Source organism: Neurospora tetrasperma (assembly GCF_000213175.1).
Source record: "Neurospora tetrasperma FGSC 2508 unplaced genomic scaffold NEUTE1scaffold_1, whole genome shotgun sequence".
Taxonomy (NCBI): Eukaryota; Fungi; Ascomycota; class Sordariomycetes; order Sordariales; family Sordariaceae; genus Neurospora; species Neurospora tetrasperma.
In genome coordinates this window covers 1,688,602-1,708,401 of record NW_009799099.1, presented here as the reverse complement: position 1 = coordinate 1,708,401, position 19,800 = coordinate 1,688,602, and the positions used below count along the sequence as shown (strand labels likewise).

Here is a 19,800-nt window from a genome sequence, read left to right as displayed (position 1 = left end):
TCGACTCCTTCATATCGTGGTGTCAAAAATCGGCGCGGCGGAGGATAATTTGGCGTTGGCTGTAATCTTTGGAGAAAGTTGCATGGTTGGACGGAGCTGCGTGGTGTTTTGGCTGCGATGTAGCGAATGAAATCATCTTGATATCTGCTAAATAGGCCTTCGAGATCTCTTTTTCTCAATATTCTTGCTGTGTAGTTACTGTCAGCAATCAAAGCTGGGCAATCTTGAGACTATTACCAGCCCACTCATTTCCCACCCTTCTTCTTCTTCCCTTCCTGCTTGTTCTCCTCATCCACCAACCCCGCCCTAACAAACGCATCCCTCGCCGCGCCGTTAATCAGCGCAAACCTCCTCGGCCCTAGCTTCTGGCCTCCATACCACCGCGTCACCACGACCATGGTGTCCCACAGGTCCATCAGCTGCATCAAATGTAGCAGCCTGCCGCCCGCCGCCGTCTCCCCGTCGTCGTCGCAGTCCTGGAACGAAGTGCCGTTTGGCCCGCGGATCCGCCACGCCGTAATGTTGTGCGTAGCCGCCCGCACACGCTTGTCCGACGCCAGCAGGTGTTGCAGGTACTGCGCCGCCTGTTGCGGAGAGGCGACTGGCGCGCAGCGGGCGATGAAGGTCGATTTGAGTTCGATCATGGGGAGGGAGAGCGTCCAGGGAGGTTCGGGGCCAAGGAGATCTCCTCCTCCTCCTCCTGTCTGTGTATCATGAGTTGCTGCTGTTGCCTCATATGAGGATACCCTCTTTCCGTTTCCTTCCTCCACGTCCTCCTCCTCCTCATCCTCCTTCTCCGCCGTGGTGACTGCGGCTATGAGTTCCTTCACTTGCTCAATGGCATCAAACAGACAGACTTGGCCCGGCTCGTACACCTCGCCGACTGCGTCGCGGAACAGAGCCAGGTCTCGAGCAGCGGCGCCGCGCTTAGCGTGCTCGCCGGAGGAGTGGGTGCCGAGAACGACGGGTGGTTCATCGGGGTAGGCTGGGGGGAACTGAAGACGCAGGGTGGATGAGGTGATGTCGCCGGGGAGAGTCAGGATGTAAGTGGCGGGTGAGTCGTCGGATGGGGAGAGGGTGCCGTCGCCGTAGATGGAGTTGATGGCTTCGAGCTCGTCGGCTAGTTGTTCGGACATTGTGATCTCTTGTGTGAGCGCCGAGCTTCACACCGTCCGTTTTGTTTTCTGACTGGGCTGTAAACTGCTTTCACTTTGTGTGAGTCCGTCGTCATTGAGATTACTTTGTCTCGCTACTCGTATCAAGTGACCCAATATCGCCGTATTGCAAAAAGTTGTTGAGGACGTGATGTAAACGCCATCATGTCAGAGGCCTGCCAAGTGAGATCCAGTCAGTTCAAAGAGATATTTACAGGACATGCAATGGCGTGGAGGGGTAGGTACCCGTTAAAGTGCGGATCCACTTCCTTCCTTATGTATCCGGCTCTCCATGTACCTTGTACCTCGACTTGTGACCAAGAATGGACAGTACATCCGATCTGTAGGTGTGCCGCGGGAATGCGGTGTGAACTGTTGACTTTTAGTTGTCAAGATTACCTATGTGGCCGGGGATGCACCTTTCAACCTTACCGGCTCACACCCCAACCACATCGAATATCGTGACGAAAGGTGTTGACTATACATACCCCAAATCAGTCAGGTACCTGAAATATACCGATAGAAACAATCGTCGCATTCGTCATCTCCAATGACGGGTCCACATCGCCAATCGCGTTCCAGGGGCATCAGGGCCTGTCCCCGTCCGAGATCGACGCCAATTGGTTCCATTTCTTGTCTTCCAAGGGGGGAGGCGGCCAAAAAATCCCCATGTTTCGGGCTCCCGCCTTGGTCCCGGACCTGGAGGCTTGCAGGTCTTCTTCAACGCCGAGTTCGAGTCCGGCGGATCGGTGAACCGTCAACTCAACAAATCTTTAAACACCACCTCATCTGGTTGATTCCTTCCTGTCTTTGGTGCTATTCTTGTTTTAATCTTCTTTTTTCATGGGCGTACAGAGACGGCATCACGATACACGGCCCGAGATCTAGGCACTGTAGTGTACTACCAAACGCGCCCAGTTCAGCACTCGACAATCCGTTGTTGACGATCCCGTTCAACCCCCTTTTTCTTCGTCGCAAGTCTTTTTTGGATATCGCAACACCAACGCGAAGCGCGACGATACATATTCTTTGACGCCTACCCATACACATCTCGATTTGGTCTACCACGCGCCTATACACAATGTGGTGGTGGCTCACGGCCCTCTCGGGCAGCATCACTCCCCTCTTCCTCGTCCTCTCGCCCGTCCTCTCCTATGGCGACCAAGCGCACTCCATGCACAAGGCCAAGTCCAGCGCCGGCTTTTCTTTGGACATTCCCTTGATCATGCTTGTTGCTTCTCTGCTCAGGTTAGTTGCGCCCCAAGCCCACGGTCCGCATTGCGACTTGCGACGCTAGCTAACATCCGTGATTCGCAGGATATTCTACTATCCCGGCGCCAAGTATGACACCGCCCTGCTCATCCAGTCCCTCGTTATGGTCGGAGTCCAGGTCGTGCTCCTCAAGATTGCGCTGGACCACCGCCCTGCCCCATCTTCCAGGGGAGGTGACGCCGCTGTTCCCTTCACGAAGGCGCAAGACGAAGAATACCAGCGCCCATACAACTTTTGGCAGTGGAAGTCGCCCAAGCCGTACGTATTCCAATTGCTACTGTCCATTTGTCTAATGACGTGAAAGCTGACACACACACAGGTACTGGCAATTTGTCCTGTACCTCTTCGCCGGCCTTGTCGTCTGCCAGATCCTCTTCTCGCCCTTCGAGTCCCTCTACATGTCCTACTCCTCTCTGATCGGCTACATTGGTCTCTCCATCGAAGCGACCCTTCCCATCCCCCAGATCCTCATCAACCACAAGTCGCGCTCGTGCAAGGGTTTCCGCCTGTCGGTTTTGGCCATGTGGTTGGCCGGTGACGCCATGAAGATGTTCTGGTTCTTCACTTCGTCTAGCGAGATCCCCTGGTCCTTCAAGAGCTGCGGTATCTTCCAGGCCTGCTGCGACTCGTATCTTGGCGTCCAGTATCTGATGTATGGAAGCGGCGAGGGGGTCTCGAGCGCTATTAAGGAGCATCCTCTCCATGACTACCCCGTGTCTGGGAGCCATAGCGTGGTCACTAGCCGCGAAGGTGCTGCGGCGAGGCGGACGTCGAACGCTGACAAGAGGATATCATAGAGGATAGAAGATGGACTGTTTGGTATTCTATCATTGTAGAACTGCTGCGAGAAGATCCTTGATTGCTTCTGGTCAGCATCAGCTTGGAGAGCTGGTTATAATTGAATATTCTTTGCATTTTCTCTTCGACCGTTCGTTTTCATCCGTCTCAAATCTTGCTCTCATCCCTCTGCACCAGATTGATGGCCTGTCCTGTTCGGAAATTGTCCGGTTGCTGTTCCAAGAGTAGCTGTGCAACCAATCATGCTCCCAGGATCTTGGTTTTTTGTTTGCATGGATTTGGACGAAGCCTTGGGTCGCGAATTTGTGAGGGATGGGCAGCTCACCCTTGTCTTTTTTCCCCTTGGCTGGTGAAGCTCTGATAGTGGACAACACCCAGCCACGTCAGGATTTCCGACTGGAGATACTTCAACCTCTCAAATATCAGCTCTGGAAAAGGTTCTATTGAATTTTTAGCATTGCTATGGTTTTCAACTACCTTTGCTCCCAGGAAACCCCAAAAATTATGTTAGCATGACCGTTCGATATCTGTCCGTCCAAGTCTCGGGCAAACAAATTTGAACCAACTCCTATGGTACCACCGAGTGGAGTGCCAAAAGAGCGCCAGTCCACTTATTTCACCCTCAGCCATTCTCCCCTCTTTCCAGAATTCGCTTGCAGCCAAAAAAAAGTTCCCCTGAGACGAAGTGTGGGGGCTGACAAAAAGTAAACAAAACCGCGGCCAAGCTTATTGCTCCGGGCAACATCACACAACACTGACACAACACCTCTTTGTTTATATCGCCAAAAGGGGGGCTGCCGGCCAGTCAATACTTTTCCGGCTCACTAGCAAAAAAAAAATACGGCTTCTACATGCCCCCTTTCAATTCCAAACGGCAATTTCTGCGCTGGGTGTTGGATCTACGGTAGGGCAACACCTCGACGGTTGACAGGCCCCAATATCGTGTCTACTTGCTGGACTGGATGCGCGCTTGGCGTGTTGGTTGACTTATAGGTAAGTCATGGTCGACTTGAACACGAGTTGTGTATTTTTTACGAATTTGCTTTCCTTGCTCGCTCTGCTATATCGCCTTCTTTTTGTTCCGTTTCATGTGCAAATGTGCATTTTCGTCTCCGATATTAGTTATGGACATGTCTACATACCTATGGACCATATCTGGGATGGAGATCCGCTCTTCGGGCACCTCTAAGATCAGAACCTTTCTTCTATACCTTCAAGATCTCTCAATCGCCTTTAGTGCCTTGATATAGCTCTCAATTTGATCAACTCAGATTATCAGCACTATCCATGTGTCTAGGGGTTAATGTTGTAGGGCTTTTTTTTTCTCCCCATTTGCACTCCTTGAGTCTGTTTGCTCCTTATCACCAAAACTTGTGCTCTGTCCATCTCCATCGGACCTTCACAAACGAACTTGTGCTAACCATGAATACCAGTGGCTACCTATCAGGCCTCGAGTCGGACCAAATTCAAATTTACCGGCAGGTGTGTTGGTTTTTCGAATTCTGGGCCTTTCACTTGTGGTCATCGATCGACCTCGAGGAACATCGGATGACAGAAGTCTTCGGAAAAATACTATCCGATGTGAACCCTCCCGTTGCCTGCGGCTCCCGTTTTCAATCTTCTCCCGCATAAAGTCCTCGCTGTTTGGACTTCTACCTTCCACCCCACCGTCCTCACTTTCACACCCTCTCTCGTCTTTCCACCATCCACGATCCCGAGGAAGAACATCACCAAGGACAGCAGGCCATTCACTGGTTAACCAGGTTATACATATATATATATGTACACTCTCATACCGTCTTCCACAGCTCACTTTCCTCTCGGACAAAACGCGTTAACTTTCTCAAAACTGGAACTAGCTGACTGAACTTCGGCATTTTGTGGAATTTCTCAAGACATACGAATCAGTTAGTACGCTCCCAATCACCCTCGCGCCGCGATACTGGCTAACAATTTGCAGTAGAAGTAAAATGCCGGCAAACTTCAAGACCTACGAGGCCCAGGCGCGCCTTTTGGCCGCAGTGATCGCGGCTCATCCCGAGCTCAGGCTCAACTACAAGGGTAAGAACACATGATTTTTGTGTCCCATCCTCTCACTTTTGTCTCTCGACGTGCCTGTTCTGCTCCATGGCCCCCAATTATCTCACCTCCTTGGGCGCCTTCGACATGATCGTGTCACAACGTCATCACCAGTCTCAGCTCTTCCAGTGGTCGAGTCACAACTCAAGATGCTGATGAGATTCCAGCAATCGCACAGCACTATGGCAAGTCCGCAACCATGAGCGCCATTGAACATCGCTTCCGCCCTGTTCGTAAACAGGCGGAATGCTTGCGCCTTGCTGTCAGTAGGGGCGATGATCCGGAGGAGATTGACATCCTCGAAACCGGCGGTATGAAGCATCTTGGCAACATCAACACCTGTCACTTCGTCATCAGACTTCGTTATCTGGGCTTTCCAATTTCACTCTCATTTCATATCATTATCGTGGCCTTCCTGAACTTCGCTAACATTGTCTTCGCCCCAGAACTTGCCAGATACTTTGGCGAATCTACCGCCGACGGCCTCCAGTTCCAATTCCGTAGCATCAAAGCTGGCGCTGAAGCCATCAAGAACGCTGTCGACAACGGCGAAGATCCCATTGAAGCGTTTAACAACGTCGGCTCCGGCTCAGGAACCAACAAAACGCCTTCAGGCCGCAAGCGTGGCCGCCCAGCCGGTACTCCAGCCTCTGGCAGAAGCCGCGCTGGAGCTGGTACTCCTGCTACCGGCAAAAGCACGAGCACCACCGCCAAACCGCGGAGGTCAACAGCCAAGAAGGCGAATTACGTAGAGCCGCAAACGACTACGGATAAGGACGAGTCGGCTGCGTCTGTCGACTACGACGCCTTGGATGACTCTCCTACCGGCCACTTGGCGAAGAAGACGCGCACGACGCCCATCAAGACTGCTTTGCCGCCTAGACGCATGTCTGGTGCTGCCGCGCCGCCCTCCCAGCCAGTCTTCAAGACCGAGGCCCTTGATGAGATCTTTGAGGTCAGCGATAGGCTGCCTTCTCCCTCTCCGATGCCGCCGCTGCCTTCTACTGCTACAGGTGGTAATAACGATTTCTTCACCAACGGTATGGCGCAAAACGAGCGCGCCGCATCAGAGTATCACACGCCTGCACCGGAATTTCCCCCCAATGCCTCTGCACAAACAAGCCAGAGCCAGTCCCAATCCCAGGGCTTCAACATTAAGCAGGAGGCCCTCTCCTACAACAACGCCGGCATGTCCTTCGACGGTGGAGTGACCACCAGCTTTGCTTCCGCTACCACCAGCATCTTTGGTGGCAACCATGGATATACCGCCACCACCACCGGCGGATACCTTCAGCAACAGCAGCACAACACGCAAAACAGCAACAACAATAACAACAACAACAACTCTGCTGGGTACATCAACATTGTTAGTGACGACGAAGATGATTACACGCAGTCTCAGAGCCTCTTTGGCGCTGCCGTCCGTACCCTGGGAGGAGGAGGAGGGGGAGGAGGAGGAGGACACGGAAGCTCTGGAAATTTCAGCCAGGATTTTACTACGACTCCGGGCATGGGCATGGGCTTGCCGAGCAACATGACCGGGGACGGTAGTGGTGGTGGTAATGGTGACATGGGTTCCTTTTACGTGGATGAGGACCAATATGAGATCTAGTGGGAGTTGGCTTTTTTTCTTCTCTCTCTCTTCCCTGGCGCTGCTTTGCAAAAGGCGGGGCACCTCACCCTCACCCCGACCACCCATTCACAGTCGCAAACTTGAGGTGGGCAGACATTGACGGCGCAGCTACCTCTAAGATCACTGCTTCAGGCCCGTAGGTACTGAGAGAAGGAAAGAAACAGCGCATCGGTGTCTCTAGAGGTATAGGATCCTCTCACAATCTGCATTTGCCCCTTCCTTTCTTGCTTTTCTCTTTTTATATCTCTTCTTTCTCTCTTTTTTTCCTTTTCCTTTCGACATTCAGGTTCACAATGGGATACAAAACTTGCTTCTATGTTCTTTACAAAGCAACAACACAAGAAAAAAAAAACGCTCATGGCATGGAGCGGTGCGGGATAGTTCGTCTTGCTTCATGAGGAACTATGTCTACCTCTACACGGTCCTGGTACCAGGTCAGCGGCAGGGTGAATTTCACTACAATAACGACAACAAGGATACCATCTACGGGGTCGGGTTCGACAAACATACACTACCTAGGTCTAGGTGGTTGAAACTTTGCGTACCTACGGTTGCTCGCGGGCATCCTCAGGGAAAATCAAAGCAACTTTCCGGCAAAGGATACCTATGTTCCTCCAGCAGTAGATGATGAGCACGCAAGATATACCGTTCTACGCAATCATCGCGGGCCAAGTCAACCTGCATTTGTATACAGGGGTTGTAGTTGAGGACTGGAATGCAACTTAGTCATCCAACATGGGGGCGGTGGTGAATGGTGAACGGCGAATGGCGAATGGCGAATGGTGCATGGTGGGAGGGAGATCTTTGCGGTTCCTCAAGAGATTCAGTGTTTGTAGAGAGTCATGTACGTACCCAGGTAAATCTGCACTTCGAATGGTTCGGCTTTTAGACACATTTACTCCCGATTTGATGTGCACATTTGTCGCCGATGTGTAAGAGCAGTCTCGGCTTATGGTGTTTTTCTCGTCAACGAACCTCATACCTACACCGGTGAATGACACTTGGGAAAAGGGCATGAAGACCAGATAAGGATTACAACATGACCACCAAGCCGCTGGTATTTCTTCTACGCTCATCATACATCTACTCACTACAAGTTACACCTAAAAGTCTATCATGAAATGTCAAAGGCAACGCAACCCCACTCGGCTTTACTTCAACGTACAGCACAACAACCCATCACTTTCTAATATTTGGTCCCATCCAACCCGCCTTAGATGCATCTCAACCCGTGTCATTGTGAAACTCCTTTCAATGCTGTGCAACTTCTCCCACTCAACCGCAACTCTTCTTCGCTGGCGCTCATATCTACTGAGACAACAACTTCCAAAGGCCGTCCTTCTCAAGATAATCATGATGAATCACATTAACCAGCCAAAGATCCTCCTTCAAGTCCTCCAACAACTTCTGGGTGTCGGATCCCTTTCCGTAGATCTTGGCCCACTCGCTCCAAATGCCAAACGCCTCCTCACTCCACGCGCGGAAGCTGACCTCCTCGATGATGGTCGGTGTCAGGATTTCCTTGCCGGGGAACACGCCCCAGGTTACCGCGTTGGTGCTAGGCTCATGCGGCCTGTGGTCGGCCTCAGCAGTTCCCTCCGCTTCGGCGGCCATTCTCGCGCGAAAGTTAATTGTGTCGGTGCTGACAAAGTCCCCGGCGGCATTGGTGGCGAAAAAGCACACGGCGTCCTTCATGTCTGGCTGCCTCAGTTTCGCTTCGAGTACCCGCCAGTCGGCCGAGGGGATGAAGAACTCGACAAAGGCCTTTTGAAAGACGAAGCCGTTCTCGGGGCCCCAGCCAAAGGTGCCGTCGTCCGATCGCAGGCCGTTCACGGCGGGCTGGGAGGCAAGCGACCACCAGCCCCTGGAATTGAGCTCGATCAGATTGTCCCGGATGGCTTCCGTCTCGTCGTTGAAACCCTCTTCACTCCAGGGGATGGCGGAAAGCTCGCCCTTCAAATGACGGATAAAGATATTGTTGATATCCTCCGTGGTCTTTGGGGAGCCCCACAGCTGGAGCGCCTGGGGGACGGTGACGTGCAGGCTGACGCCGTAGCCGTCAATCTGACCGTAGGCCGGAGACCTGGCGTCACCCCATCTACCGTTGGGGAAATCGTCCCAAGTCGCTTCACGACCCAAGACACCCTCGCCTTCAGAGATCGCCAGTGTGTTAGCTCTGGTGTTGACGGGCTCTGCCGGAAGACCGGCCTCCAAAGGCGAAACCTCGTAGTCTGGATGCGAGGGTCTCTGGTTCGCGACAATCACCCGATCCCGCGGGTCGGAGCCAATTGAGCCCTTTCTAGTCGACAGGTCCTGAATCGATCGAGTTGGGACCGAAGATCCGTTAATCCTGAGTTGAGGGAAGTCTGGCAGGATGGCAGACTCGTCCTCATCGGGCGTTCCAGGGGGTATGAGATTCGTGCGTTCGGCGATGAATGCAACGGCCTTCTCCAGGTTCAGAGTATAGAAGTGGAAGCCTCGCGGGCCAGGTGTCCTGCTCTTGATCTCCTTGATGCGCTCAATCATCTCACTGACAATTGCAACACCCTCCATCTTGACCTTCTCATCGTCTCCCTTTACAGCGTCAAGGCGGGCCATGAGAGCGGGCGGGATCTTGGCGTGACTGAGTTTCGTCGTTCTCTTGATCATCTGGTAGCTCTGGATGGGCATAAGGCCGGGGATGATGATGACGTCCTTGAAGGCACCGCTAGGGTGGTCTCGCAGAGTATTCTCGAAATGCTCGTAAGCGTCGATGTCGAAGAAGAGTTGTGTCATGATGAAATCGGCACCGGCCTGGATTTTTTCGACGAGATAAGGGAGATCATGCTCCAAGCTCTGCTCGCGAGGATGGGCCTCCTCTGCATGGCCCTCGGGATAGGCGGCAACACCAATGCAGAAGTAGTCGCCGTGAGTTTTCTTGATATAGCGGACGAGGTCGGCGGCCCAAGAGAATTCCTCGTCATCGGTCGGCTCGGGGTCGTTCTCATCGTGGTATTCGGCAGCCCTCGGGGGATCGCCTCTGAGGGCAAGAATGTTGCGAATTCCGAGGACCTTTGCATCCTCGAGGGTCTTGTCTAGCAGGCGACGGCTCATGTTTGTGCAGGTAAGATGAAGACATGTTGTAAGGCCAAGCTCGCGCTGGCAGATTTCGGCAAGCTCGAGAGACTTTTGGGCGGTTGAACCTCCGGCGCCCCAAGTGACGTTGACGAAAAGCGGCCTAAGTCCTCTTGCCATACGTTCGAGACGGTCGCGTAGGTTCGCGAAGCCCATAGCGGTCTTTGGAGGGAAAAACTCGAGCGAGAAATAGTTGCTGTCGGGCGGCAAGGCCGCGACCTTATCGGTGATCTTCTCCATTGCGTACGGTATTGTGTGTGATTGGATTCGGTATGGTGATATGCTGCGTATGTATGTCGTTAAAATGACCGTGGAGTGTTGAACCTCAACGGTAATGTGTTGTTGCGGGTTTGGTGGGATGGAATTGGTTGTGGTGTTGAAGAGTGGTGTCTGTCTTTGTAGAAACGGCAATTCCCCCTTGCCGCAGGAGTTGCAGGTACAGACCGTCTCGGGTCTCCAGCGATTGTTGGGATGGCGGGGTCTTTCTTTCTCCGCAGTCGGAGGTACCTACAGCTAGGTAAGTACTGACTGATAAGTTGATAATCTAGTGTATCTCGCCTTTTAGTTGCAAAGGCAGTGCGTCTGTATAAGCATAAATATTGCAATGGATGAAAGCACAGAAGGAGGTTAGAGAGATCTACACAGATGAGAAATAAGTTGCCATGATGCCCCGGTCAGGTGGTCACCACGAAAGGAAAAAAAAAAGAAAAAAAAAGAGACGAATAATTCTTTGCCATCCCTTCTCCAAATGGTACGTACCTTGTCTGGCCGGTGGGGGAAAGACTCGACTTTACCCCACTCCAGGGAAGCTTGCAGCGTGGGGTAGCTCGTCGAATCACCCTTGGCTTCTTTAGCTCCCTGACGTAAGGCGGCCCTTCTGAGCGGCCAATGGTCGCGGTGACAGTACGTTCCGTCTCGCAGGTGTGGGGAACGGCAGTTCTGTTTGCGCCGAGATGCTGCTGGGGCAACCCGACCCGGTCATTGATTACATCGGGATATCAAAGCATAATACCTAGTACACTGGTCTAACTGGCTAGTAGTATAGCGACGACACATTGTCGCCTCCAACCACATAGAGGTAGTCACTGTTCCTTCCGTAGTGACCGACGGGAGTTGATACTGAAAAGAACCAAATGTTTGACATCAACAAAATGACAAAATTCACTGAACGCATCTGCCTACCTGTGTCGACTACTCGCTACACGGGAGGATACACGGATTCAGTGGCCTGCCATCCTCCTCCTGCCTTGTGATCAAGGCCTCTTCATGTCAGTTTCATCCGAGTCAGTTCTATGCTACGGCCCAAGTCAGTAGCAGGCCGGTCATATTCTGTTTGGGCACTTTAAAAACGTGACCGTGTTTCTAGAGACTTAAGGGATCTAGAAAAGCAGCCGAGTTAGCCTCAAGCAACTTATACACGCAGGGTTGGGATGAAATTCTATGTATCGCGCAATTCAGATTTTGAATGCCATAATGACTCCTCAGATTCAACCCATGATGATGAACCCGCGCACATGTCGCAAAAGCAACACGGACGGGTTCCGTCATTGCTGAATCGGTTTACCGGATGATGTTCGTATCATCATGAACGCGCATTGGGCCGCAGAAAACGAGAGGCACACTGGAACTTACAATTTCGTAAACAGGAGGATTCATAACATGCGCTAGGCATTCATTCCCTCAGTTTCACCCTGGCAGCATAGGATACGCAGTACTGTTACAACTACCAGCAGCGAGCCAGGCACAACATTGTAGTGATGAAAGGATATGGAATGTCCGGATCTTGTTTCAGGTCATCATCGCATCATGGACGCCGCGCAAATGGGGCTCTCGTGATGATGGTTTTAAACAAGGGCAATTTAGAGGAGTTCTTCTTGACTTTCACAATCCGTATCGTCGGTTGCGCGGAAGCGATCAGGTGCAGCCCAACGGTGTTTTATGGAAATGTGGTCGTGGTTGTGAAGAAGAAGAAGAAGAAAAGGAAAGGGGAACGAAATTTGTCGCGCCATTTTGAGTTGAAATCTTGCCTGTTCCACGGGCGGGTCTGCACTTACTGCCGCTGCTTACCGCCCATAACGTTGTTGCTGCCCTGCAGCGTGCACCATTGCCAGAAAGTGACCAGTCATGTTCCATGGAATCCCGACAGCATCTGGCAGGGTGGGGCTTTCCGAGCTTCCATCCAGCACTGCAGCCATGTTCTCGGGGAACGGGCAGGCAGGCAGGCAGGGAGAGAGAAAGGCCCGTGACAGTGGATGGTGGACCCGCCACTGCGCGGGCCATTTCGCCCTCGGTCGCTGGGGCTGCCACTGGCCACTTTTTTGCAAGCAGTCGTCCCGTCGGTCGCAGGCGGCGGGCGCCCACTGTTCGCCTCGGGGCCATTGCGGTCCATACCTGTAGGTCAAGATTTGTTCTTCCTTTTTCACGATTTCCGAATTCCATCCACTCCATCGATCTGATCCAACGCCCCAAGCAAAACCAAAACTCGTCATTCCACCTCACCCACCAGCCAATCCAACTATTCAACCACCATCTATTATCCCAAAACCCATATTCCCGTCCGCGTCGGATCGACCTGCTCGCCTCTGCAATCCAGGAAACGCCTGCACCTGCACTCGCCTGTCCCCGTCCTCGATACCCTGTTAGACCTCATCACCACCACCACCACCACCACCACCAGATACTACTGAGACAGTGACGAGTCGGATTGACTACCTTAGTAATCGTCGTCACTGCAAAATATTGCCCGCCGCCCTCACGGTCGAAAGGTCTCACTCCATCACGAATCCCCGTCTATCACCGCTACGGCCCCCAGATCCTTAGGTACCTGACATCCTTTGCACTACCGTTCCTACTATTACCACCAACTCCGTCATCCTTTTTCGTCGCCGCTGCCGCCCCTGTGCCTGCTCCCGCGACAACTCGAACGACCAATACACGCCGGCTTTCCGCATAATTACAGGCTAGCTTTTCTTGCAGTACTGCTTCTGAAGAATTGCTTGCGCCGCCGCTCACTGTGTTGCATTAGCCTTCCGGTGACAAGTTTCTTCCACTTTCTTTTTCTTTCTTTTCTCTCGTTCGTCGAGTTTTTGGTTTCCGACTTCTCCATGGATACCAACCTATGGAGTCGCCGTACCAAGTGAGTGTCAAGTCTTTGCCCTTTACCCCAGCACTTCCCCTCTACCTACTCCCCTTCCCCACCGCGAGGTCGATCACACATGGCTATGAACAGCAATCAAGCCAACACATTCCGAACCGCTGACTGACATGCCATTGTTTGCTCCATAGCTCGAGCAAGCTCTCCTTGACAACACCTGGATCCGGCGGCCAGGTCGATAATTCGTCTTCACGCACATTTTCCAAGCGATTCGGCGGTGATAGCTCGTCGCACGGAAAGACCAACCCCTTCAACTCTATAACTACCCCAGGCGGGCTGGTGTCGCCCACGGCCGGCGCTTCGAGCGCTTTTGGCCTTGGGTCTGGCGCGTTCGCCTCGTTCGGTTCGGCCAAGACTCCCAAGACTACCGGCAACCCGTTCGAGACCACCCTCATCGGTCATTCCGCGAAGACACCCTCTGCTGAGAAATCTAGCAAGGAGGGCGGCCTGGGCGGTAAGATCGTTGGGAAGACTGCCTCCAACGCCTCTCTTGCCGATGCCAACAAGAGGGCCCAGGGCGCAGTGTCCAACTCCCCGAGTTCGGGCCTAAATCACCAGCTGCGTAACAGCTGGGTCTTCTGGTATCGGCCCCCCATCTCGAAGGCTAACGGCTTCATCGAGTACGAGAAGACTCTGCACCCTATCGCCACCTGCGAGACGGCTGAGCAGTTCTTCGCTGTCTACCAGCACCTCAAGCGCCCCTCGGGTCTGCCGCTGGTGTCCGACTATCACCTGTTCAAGAAAGGAATTCGGCCAATATGGGAGGACGAAGAGAACAAGAACGGAGGAAAGTGGATTGTGCGCCTGCGGAAGGGTGTTGCCGATCGCTACTGGGAGGACATTCTGCTGGCTCTGATCGGTGATCAGTTTGGCGACGCCAACGACGATGTTTGCGGCATTGTTCTCAGTGTTCGGAATGGCGAGGATATTCTCAGCATCTGGGCTCGGGCTAATGGCCAGCGGGTCCTGAAGATTCGGTATGTTTTCACTCACTTGCCCGGATAGCCACTTTGGAGATCTCGAGCTGACTTTGGCTAAACAGTGAAACCATGCGCCGGACCCTCTCATTCCCCTCCGAGACCAAGGTTGAATGGAAGAGTCACGACTCAAGCATTCAGCAGCGCACTGCCATTGAGGAGTCGCGTCGCGAGAAGGCGAACAACCGCGACCATAACCAGGGCGATAAGCGGACCACCAACAGACAGCAGCAGCAGACGGATAGCCGCCCGTAGCATCTGAACACCTAGGCGAGGTTCCACGTGACGCATATTCCGTCAGTCTTCCACCGTGCGGTGATTCGCACCATCTACAATGCTGAAGGCAACAACGTTACAGGACGTGTTAAGCGCGCTTCGGACATACAGCGTTTTGAAATCAAGCGCTACCTCCGTACCCCTCGTACTTCTTTAAAGTAAGACATATGTACAGTATCCAAAAGAAAAAGCAGCAGCAAGCATGCGTTACTGAGTTTTTGGGCAACCCTTTTTGGTAGAAGCGGAAAAGAGGTGGTCTTGGGATTGGGAACGGATGTTTTCCTCTTCCTCTTCCTGCGCCTTCTTTCACTTGCACTTCATTTACCCGCACGGCGTATCATTTTGATGGGATCATGGCGGGTTTGGAACGGGGTTAAAGGCCGGATGGATGAACGGACGGGACGGCTGGATCAAATGGGATGGAATCTTGACGTGGGTTAGGCGGAGCGAAATATAGAACCTGTGCATGCATGCATGCATGCTTGCTGGCATGGTCCATTGTTCTTTGAGCGTGCGAAACTGTAAGGGGGTGAAGCATGGAGTATGTCAAATATCTCGTTGAACGCTTGATTCCAAGTATTGGACGTCAGAAAATCTCTATCATAGTGTCTTGACTTTGCGTATGGACATGCCTTTTCATTCGTACGGGCCTCCATTAGCACACTATCCATTCAAGACCCCCCTGCTCAATCATCAAGTGTCCTCCTTTCGACCTCTTCCTACCCACTCGCACTCGCATGATTCAATCCTCACGCCTTCCCCTTCCCCTTGCCCGGCAGAGGTTCCCTCCTCCTCTCCCAAATCTGCAAATAACTCTCGCTCAAGTACAACAACTCGCTCCGCACCTTGTCCACAAACAAATCCTGCGCCACCACCCACTCATCCGTCGCCTTATCCCGCAATTGCACTTTCCACGTCTTTCGCTCCTCCCCGACACTATCCGCCACGTCCTCCTTGTTCCTAACCGCCTCGTGCACCACGTTGGCCACCAAATCATACCAGATCGGCTCCCCGTGTTGATGCGAATTCGGATCCGGCTCCACGTAAGGGCTGACATCCAGGTTGCGCGCGTCAAAAGTTACAATCGTAGGGTTCCTTTCTGAGACAAACTTGTTCTTGCTGAACCTTTTGATGTGGAAGACCAGAAAGGGGGGCAGGGGGTGTTGAAGTCGGTACCGCTTGCGCTGCGCGTTAAGTTCTTGGGCGGTTACGCCGTTGTACTTTGCTAGGATCGTGGTTAGGGGCACTTGGGGGATGATGTTGCGTTCTTGTTCGTCTTGGAACAGGGGGGCCGGCGGTAAGTCGAGGGTGAGAAGCAAGAAGCGGGAGACGGACGACTGTACGTCCGCGGCTTCTTCGAAGCGTAGTCGGTCGTGCACTTGGTCGGCGCGCGCGGTGATGGCTTGCGATTCGACCTTGAGTTTTCCTTGGAAGATGTGCTGGATGACTGAGGAGTGGGGTTTGGTTTTGGAGCCGCCGAGCCCCAGGTGGAGGTGGTTGAGGAACCAGGAGAGGAACTCGACCGGGTCGGATTGTTGCGTTAGAGTGAATTTCTTGTTGGAGCGGAGGGAGATTTCCTGCAGCAGTTCGTGGGGCGAGACGTGTGATTTGAAGGCGCGCGGGTTCCAGATTTTGCGGAAGAGGATGGAGGTACGCTTGACTAGTTCGGGCGCGTTGGAGAAGTCTTCGAGGAGAAAAAAGTTGCGGAGGGGGGAGACGTGTGATAATGCCTGTACGATCACGTTCAGGTAGTCGTTTTCTTTAATGTTGTTCATGCCCACGAACCCCGGCACGTATTCTTTGCCTAGAAGCGTGCGCGACACGTGCGGCTTGCGGTCCAGGTCGAGAACCTCCTGGCGCGTGTAGCGCGGGTCCGAGACGTATTTGATGTCGTCGAGAGACTTGGACTTGACTTCGTAGCCCTCCGGCAGCACGTAGACCTTTTGGGTGCTCATGTTAATGTACACGTGGTGGCCTTCGTCGAGCGCGTGGAAGTAGGCGTGCGACTTGGGACCCCGACCCTGGAAGTACTTGCCGCATACGAGGCAGGCGTAAACGTTGATGTTTGAGAGACTGATGGAACATAGCTTCTCGAAGTCGAAGTCGAGAACGTTGCGGTCGATTGTGTCGAGGTAGAGATCATCGTAGCCTTCTGTTGGGGCGGCTTGTCGGATTGGCGCCTTCACCTCAACCTCCTCGCCAGCCTCCAGGTCGTCATCCTCCTCGTCTTTTACTTCGTTGCTGTTGTTTCCGCCATTGGTCTGTTCCACCTTCTCCTCGTTTGATCCTTCCCGTGTTTCGGCAGCATTCGCGATTGCGCTTGCTGGAGTGAGACTTTTGTCGTAATCATCGATCCTTGACTTCTTTGAAGACGGCGAGAGGCCCTCCTCGGCGTCGAAGGCCTCTTCCGCTGGGCGTTTGAGGTTCGACATTGTGAACGGTTGATGATCGTTAAGTTGAGGGTGACTACCACTCGTAGCTGAACGTATTTCGTCTCGTCGTGCTGCCGTCAGATGCGGGATGAGTGGGCCTAATAGTACTGCTGGATGTTTCAAGTGTGGTGTACAGCCAGAATTTTGGGAAAGTTTCGAGGTCAAGTTGATCAATGGCACGACACCGTCAACACGAAGCGAAGCGCATCCCGGCTGGGCTGCTACGCAGTGCACTAGCGGATGGATGTGAATGACGCTGGAACCGCCCCACCAGAGCTCCAGTTGCCTGCCGGATGGGACCTGTGCTCCGGCAACCAACCGGCAGCTGCAGACCACCTCCGCCGTCACAACCGCACTTTCCCCGGCTTCCATCTCCCGTCCGTGTCACTTTTCCAAGCACATATTCCGGCCATACACTGCACTGTTTTCATGACTTCAACATTCTTCAAAATGCCTACACAGGCTCTCATACGGAATCAGAAACGGATTGTATAGTAGCCTTCGGTGTGTGCCAGAAGGGTCGACGTCTATCCACGGTTCCTCGCGGAAAGCTGTGTCTACCCCAGGTACCCATGTCCGCTCTTGAGCCTTCCCTTTCTATTCCAGCCGAGCCAGCCAAATTTACATCACAAGGCAGTCCTAAGCCGTTATGCGCTCGTCCACAGCCGCGCGAGCATCTCTGGTGATGCCCTCACTAGGGAAGGTTGCTGCCGACGCAGGCTCCGCAACATCATCCTGGTTCATTCCTGGCTCCATCTGTCCTTCCATTTCCTCCTCATCACGTTCGGCCTCTTCTGCCTCCTGGGCCGTGGCCTCACCGGACTGTAATCCAGCCTCACTAGGACCAGATTCTGCGCCCATGCCGATGATGTCAATGCACCTCCATGCCTCGATCGACCAAAAGGATTCCTTCTCCCCGTTCTCTTCATTTTTAGTGTCTCCCTCCTTCTCTTTGGCAGGCTTCTTCTCAAGTATGGCCTTATCTTCGTGTATACCTCCATCAACGCCCTTCTTCTCCTTCTTGAGGTCAATGTTCTCCTCTGTTCCGCCTTCCACAAGGTCACCATACCAGGTTCTCGCAACGCTGACCCCATTCGCTCTCAGGAACTGCAGGATAGCGCGGATGTTTAACCGGAGAATGCGCTCCGGCTGCTCTCCTTTAAAGATTTTCTTTACTGCCCAAGGGAACAGCACACCAAAGTCGCTCTGATTGAGATGGGCACTGTTTTGAACATAGAAAACGCCAGGCTCGCTCAGCTTTGTCACTGATCCCTTCGTGGATTCCTTTCCACTTGATTTCTCGAACGCCGCCTGCGAAACGACCTTGGCCGAAGGGTTCGGCGACACAATTCGTGCTGTGCTGTGCATGTTCTCCTTCCACTTGTAGAACGCCTCCGACTCAATGGCCAGGATGCCGTTGCCACCGACAGGAGAGGCAGCGGTAGGGGAATAAGCGGGAAGCGGCAAGTTGAAGAGAGGGGCAGAGGCGGCCGAGAGGATAGGGAAACACCACATGTCGAGAAGGAATGTTGGTGTGTTTTCGGTGATCTGACGACGGATAGCCGAGTTTTCCACTGGCCTGAACAGAGGGTTATCCCACTTGGCGATGTCTGGATGGTCTGCATAGTATGTGCTCTTGAGCACCTGAACTATGGTTGCAGAGCCGAAAGAGTGTCCGCCAAAGATCATCTTGCCAGGCTCATGCACATCAAGTTGTCCAGTAAACTGATACAGAGCCGACAACGGGGTGGGACTCGGGGTGCTGAGGTTGGCCTTGATGAGGTCGTTGTCGCCAAGGTCAATATGGTGGATCGCCTCCATGAGAAGTCCTATCTCCCATGCGCGAATCCGGATTTGTGCCTCACGCTTGGCCCAAACTTCCGGGGTATGGCTGTGTTCGATGCGAAGACAGCGTACGATATGCGACAACTTGGGATCACTGGGATCGCGGATTATGGATATGGCTGCGCTGGCATCCCGATGTTCGGGGCAGAACACCACCATGCCATGAGACGCTAGGGATCCGGCAATATGGCTATAGGCATTCCGACTACCGCCGAGTCCGTGAGAGAAGAGAACCGTGGGCCATCGAGATTGCGGATTACCAGCTGACTGAGGAGACAACAGCGTAGCATTTGCGTGAACCGGGATTTTGATGTAATGAAGATGCCTTGGCAAGAATCTGGATACGAAGTCAGCTAAATCTGACTATTAGTGACACGAGTGATGGGGTACTGACGATAGAACGGATGCAACTCGGGAACTCAGGCCAAGAAACTGGCTATAAGCCCAAACAGCGAGACGCTGAGGAGGCGGGAGCCAGGTTATGCTTTCATTGTTTGTGTCAGGAGTAGCGGGATAGTATATCCTGAACTGAATGGTGTGGATGTGATCAGCTTCGTTTGGGATTGCGCTCACCGAGTCAAGCCTCGATATTGGGATTTCGACGTCTACAGTGCCCACTTTGTAGGGTCCCGTATACTCTGGAAAGGCCGGGACAATGCTCGGCAGGAAAGAGAAGACCATCTTTGCTGCAGAGTGACTATCGGGTCCGTCGTAACAAAGTGATAAAGGGACGTTGTAGCAAATGGATTGAGTGGTTCCGATATCGTACAGACAAAGCCGACTGACTGTGGTCCAGGGGTAAGAATTTAGGAAATATTGATGTTGAGATGCTCAGGATAGGACAGGAGGATATGGAGCATAAACCTCCAGGGATATCGGTGAAAAGAGATTCCCGATGTCTCAGATTAGAAAACGAGCCTCGGCCTAATTTATGGCAAGAACAACAATTTTTATCGATGGAGCCTCGGTCGTTGTTCCCATTCTGGATGCCCAGGTTCATCTGTCATCCAAACATTTTGGGAAAGCGGGTACGTACACTTCATCGTCAACTCTTGGCATCCGCCGC

At 53.0% G+C, this 19,800-nt stretch overlaps 7 protein-coding genes across 7 annotated transcripts; 3 read left to right on the top strand and 4 right to left on the bottom strand.

Annotated features, from left to right (window-relative positions):
• Positions 1 to 245: 245 nt before the first annotated feature.
• Positions 246 to 1,136, bottom strand: NEUTE1DRAFT_97703 (uncharacterized protein; the record flags this gene model as incomplete). Its single annotated transcript, XM_009849488.1, has 1 exon — positions 246 to 1,136. One exon carries the CDS (start codon positions 1,134 to 1,136, stop codon positions 246 to 248), a length of 891 nt encoding a protein of 296 aa, XP_009847790.1.
• A 341-nt stretch (positions 1,137 to 1,477) lies between these two features.
• NEUTE1DRAFT_143938 (uncharacterized protein) lies at positions 1,478 to 3,339 on the top strand (the record flags this gene model as incomplete). The annotated part of the gene is made up of 4 exons (XM_009849487.1): positions 1,478 to 1,497; positions 2,268 to 2,402; positions 2,472 to 2,684; positions 2,746 to 3,339. 4 exons carry the CDS (start codon positions 1,478 to 1,480, stop codon positions 3,221 to 3,223), a joined length of 846 nt encoding a protein of 281 aa, XP_009847789.1.
• Positions 3,340 to 5,194: 1,855 nt separating this feature from the next.
• On the top strand, positions 5,195 to 6,915 carry NEUTE1DRAFT_119694 (uncharacterized protein; the record flags this gene model as incomplete). Its single annotated transcript, XM_009849486.1, has 3 exons — positions 5,195 to 5,285; positions 5,471 to 5,614; positions 5,750 to 6,915. 3 exons carry the CDS (start codon positions 5,195 to 5,197, stop codon positions 6,913 to 6,915), a joined length of 1,401 nt encoding a protein of 466 aa, XP_009847788.1.
• Positions 6,916 to 7,967: 1,052 nt separating this feature from the next.
• On the bottom strand, positions 7,968 to 10,296 carry NEUTE1DRAFT_57029 (uncharacterized protein; the record flags this gene model as incomplete). The annotated part of the gene is made up of 1 exon (XM_009848968.1): positions 7,968 to 10,296. The coding sequence occupies one exon, from the start codon at positions 10,288 to 10,290 to the stop codon at positions 8,245 to 8,247; it is 2,046 nt and encodes a 681-aa protein (XP_009847270.1).
• Positions 10,297 to 12,902: 2,606 nt separating this feature from the next.
• On the top strand, positions 12,903 to 14,436 carry NEUTE1DRAFT_75712 (uncharacterized protein; the record flags this gene model as incomplete). Its single annotated transcript, XM_009849485.1, has 3 exons — positions 12,903 to 13,186; positions 13,336 to 14,181; positions 14,247 to 14,436. 3 exons carry the CDS (start codon positions 13,155 to 13,157, stop codon positions 14,434 to 14,436), a joined length of 1,068 nt encoding a protein of 355 aa, XP_009847787.1.
• A 112-nt stretch (positions 14,437 to 14,548) lies between these two features.
• Positions 14,549 to 16,999, bottom strand: NEUTE1DRAFT_75709 (uncharacterized protein; the record flags this gene model as incomplete). The annotated part of the gene is made up of 1 exon (XM_009849484.1): positions 14,549 to 16,999. The coding sequence occupies one exon, from the start codon at positions 16,887 to 16,889 to the stop codon at positions 15,207 to 15,209; it is 1,683 nt and encodes a 560-aa protein (XP_009847786.1).
• Positions 17,000 to 17,528: 529 nt separating this feature from the next.
• NEUTE1DRAFT_36538 (uncharacterized protein) lies at positions 17,529 to 19,415 on the bottom strand (the record flags this gene model as incomplete). Its single annotated transcript, XM_009848856.1, has 2 exons — positions 17,529 to 19,071; positions 19,129 to 19,415. The coding sequence occupies 2 exons, from the start codon at positions 19,413 to 19,415 to the stop codon at positions 17,529 to 17,531; spliced, it is 1,830 nt and encodes a 609-aa protein (XP_009847158.1).
• Positions 19,416 to 19,800: the final 385 nt, after the last annotated feature.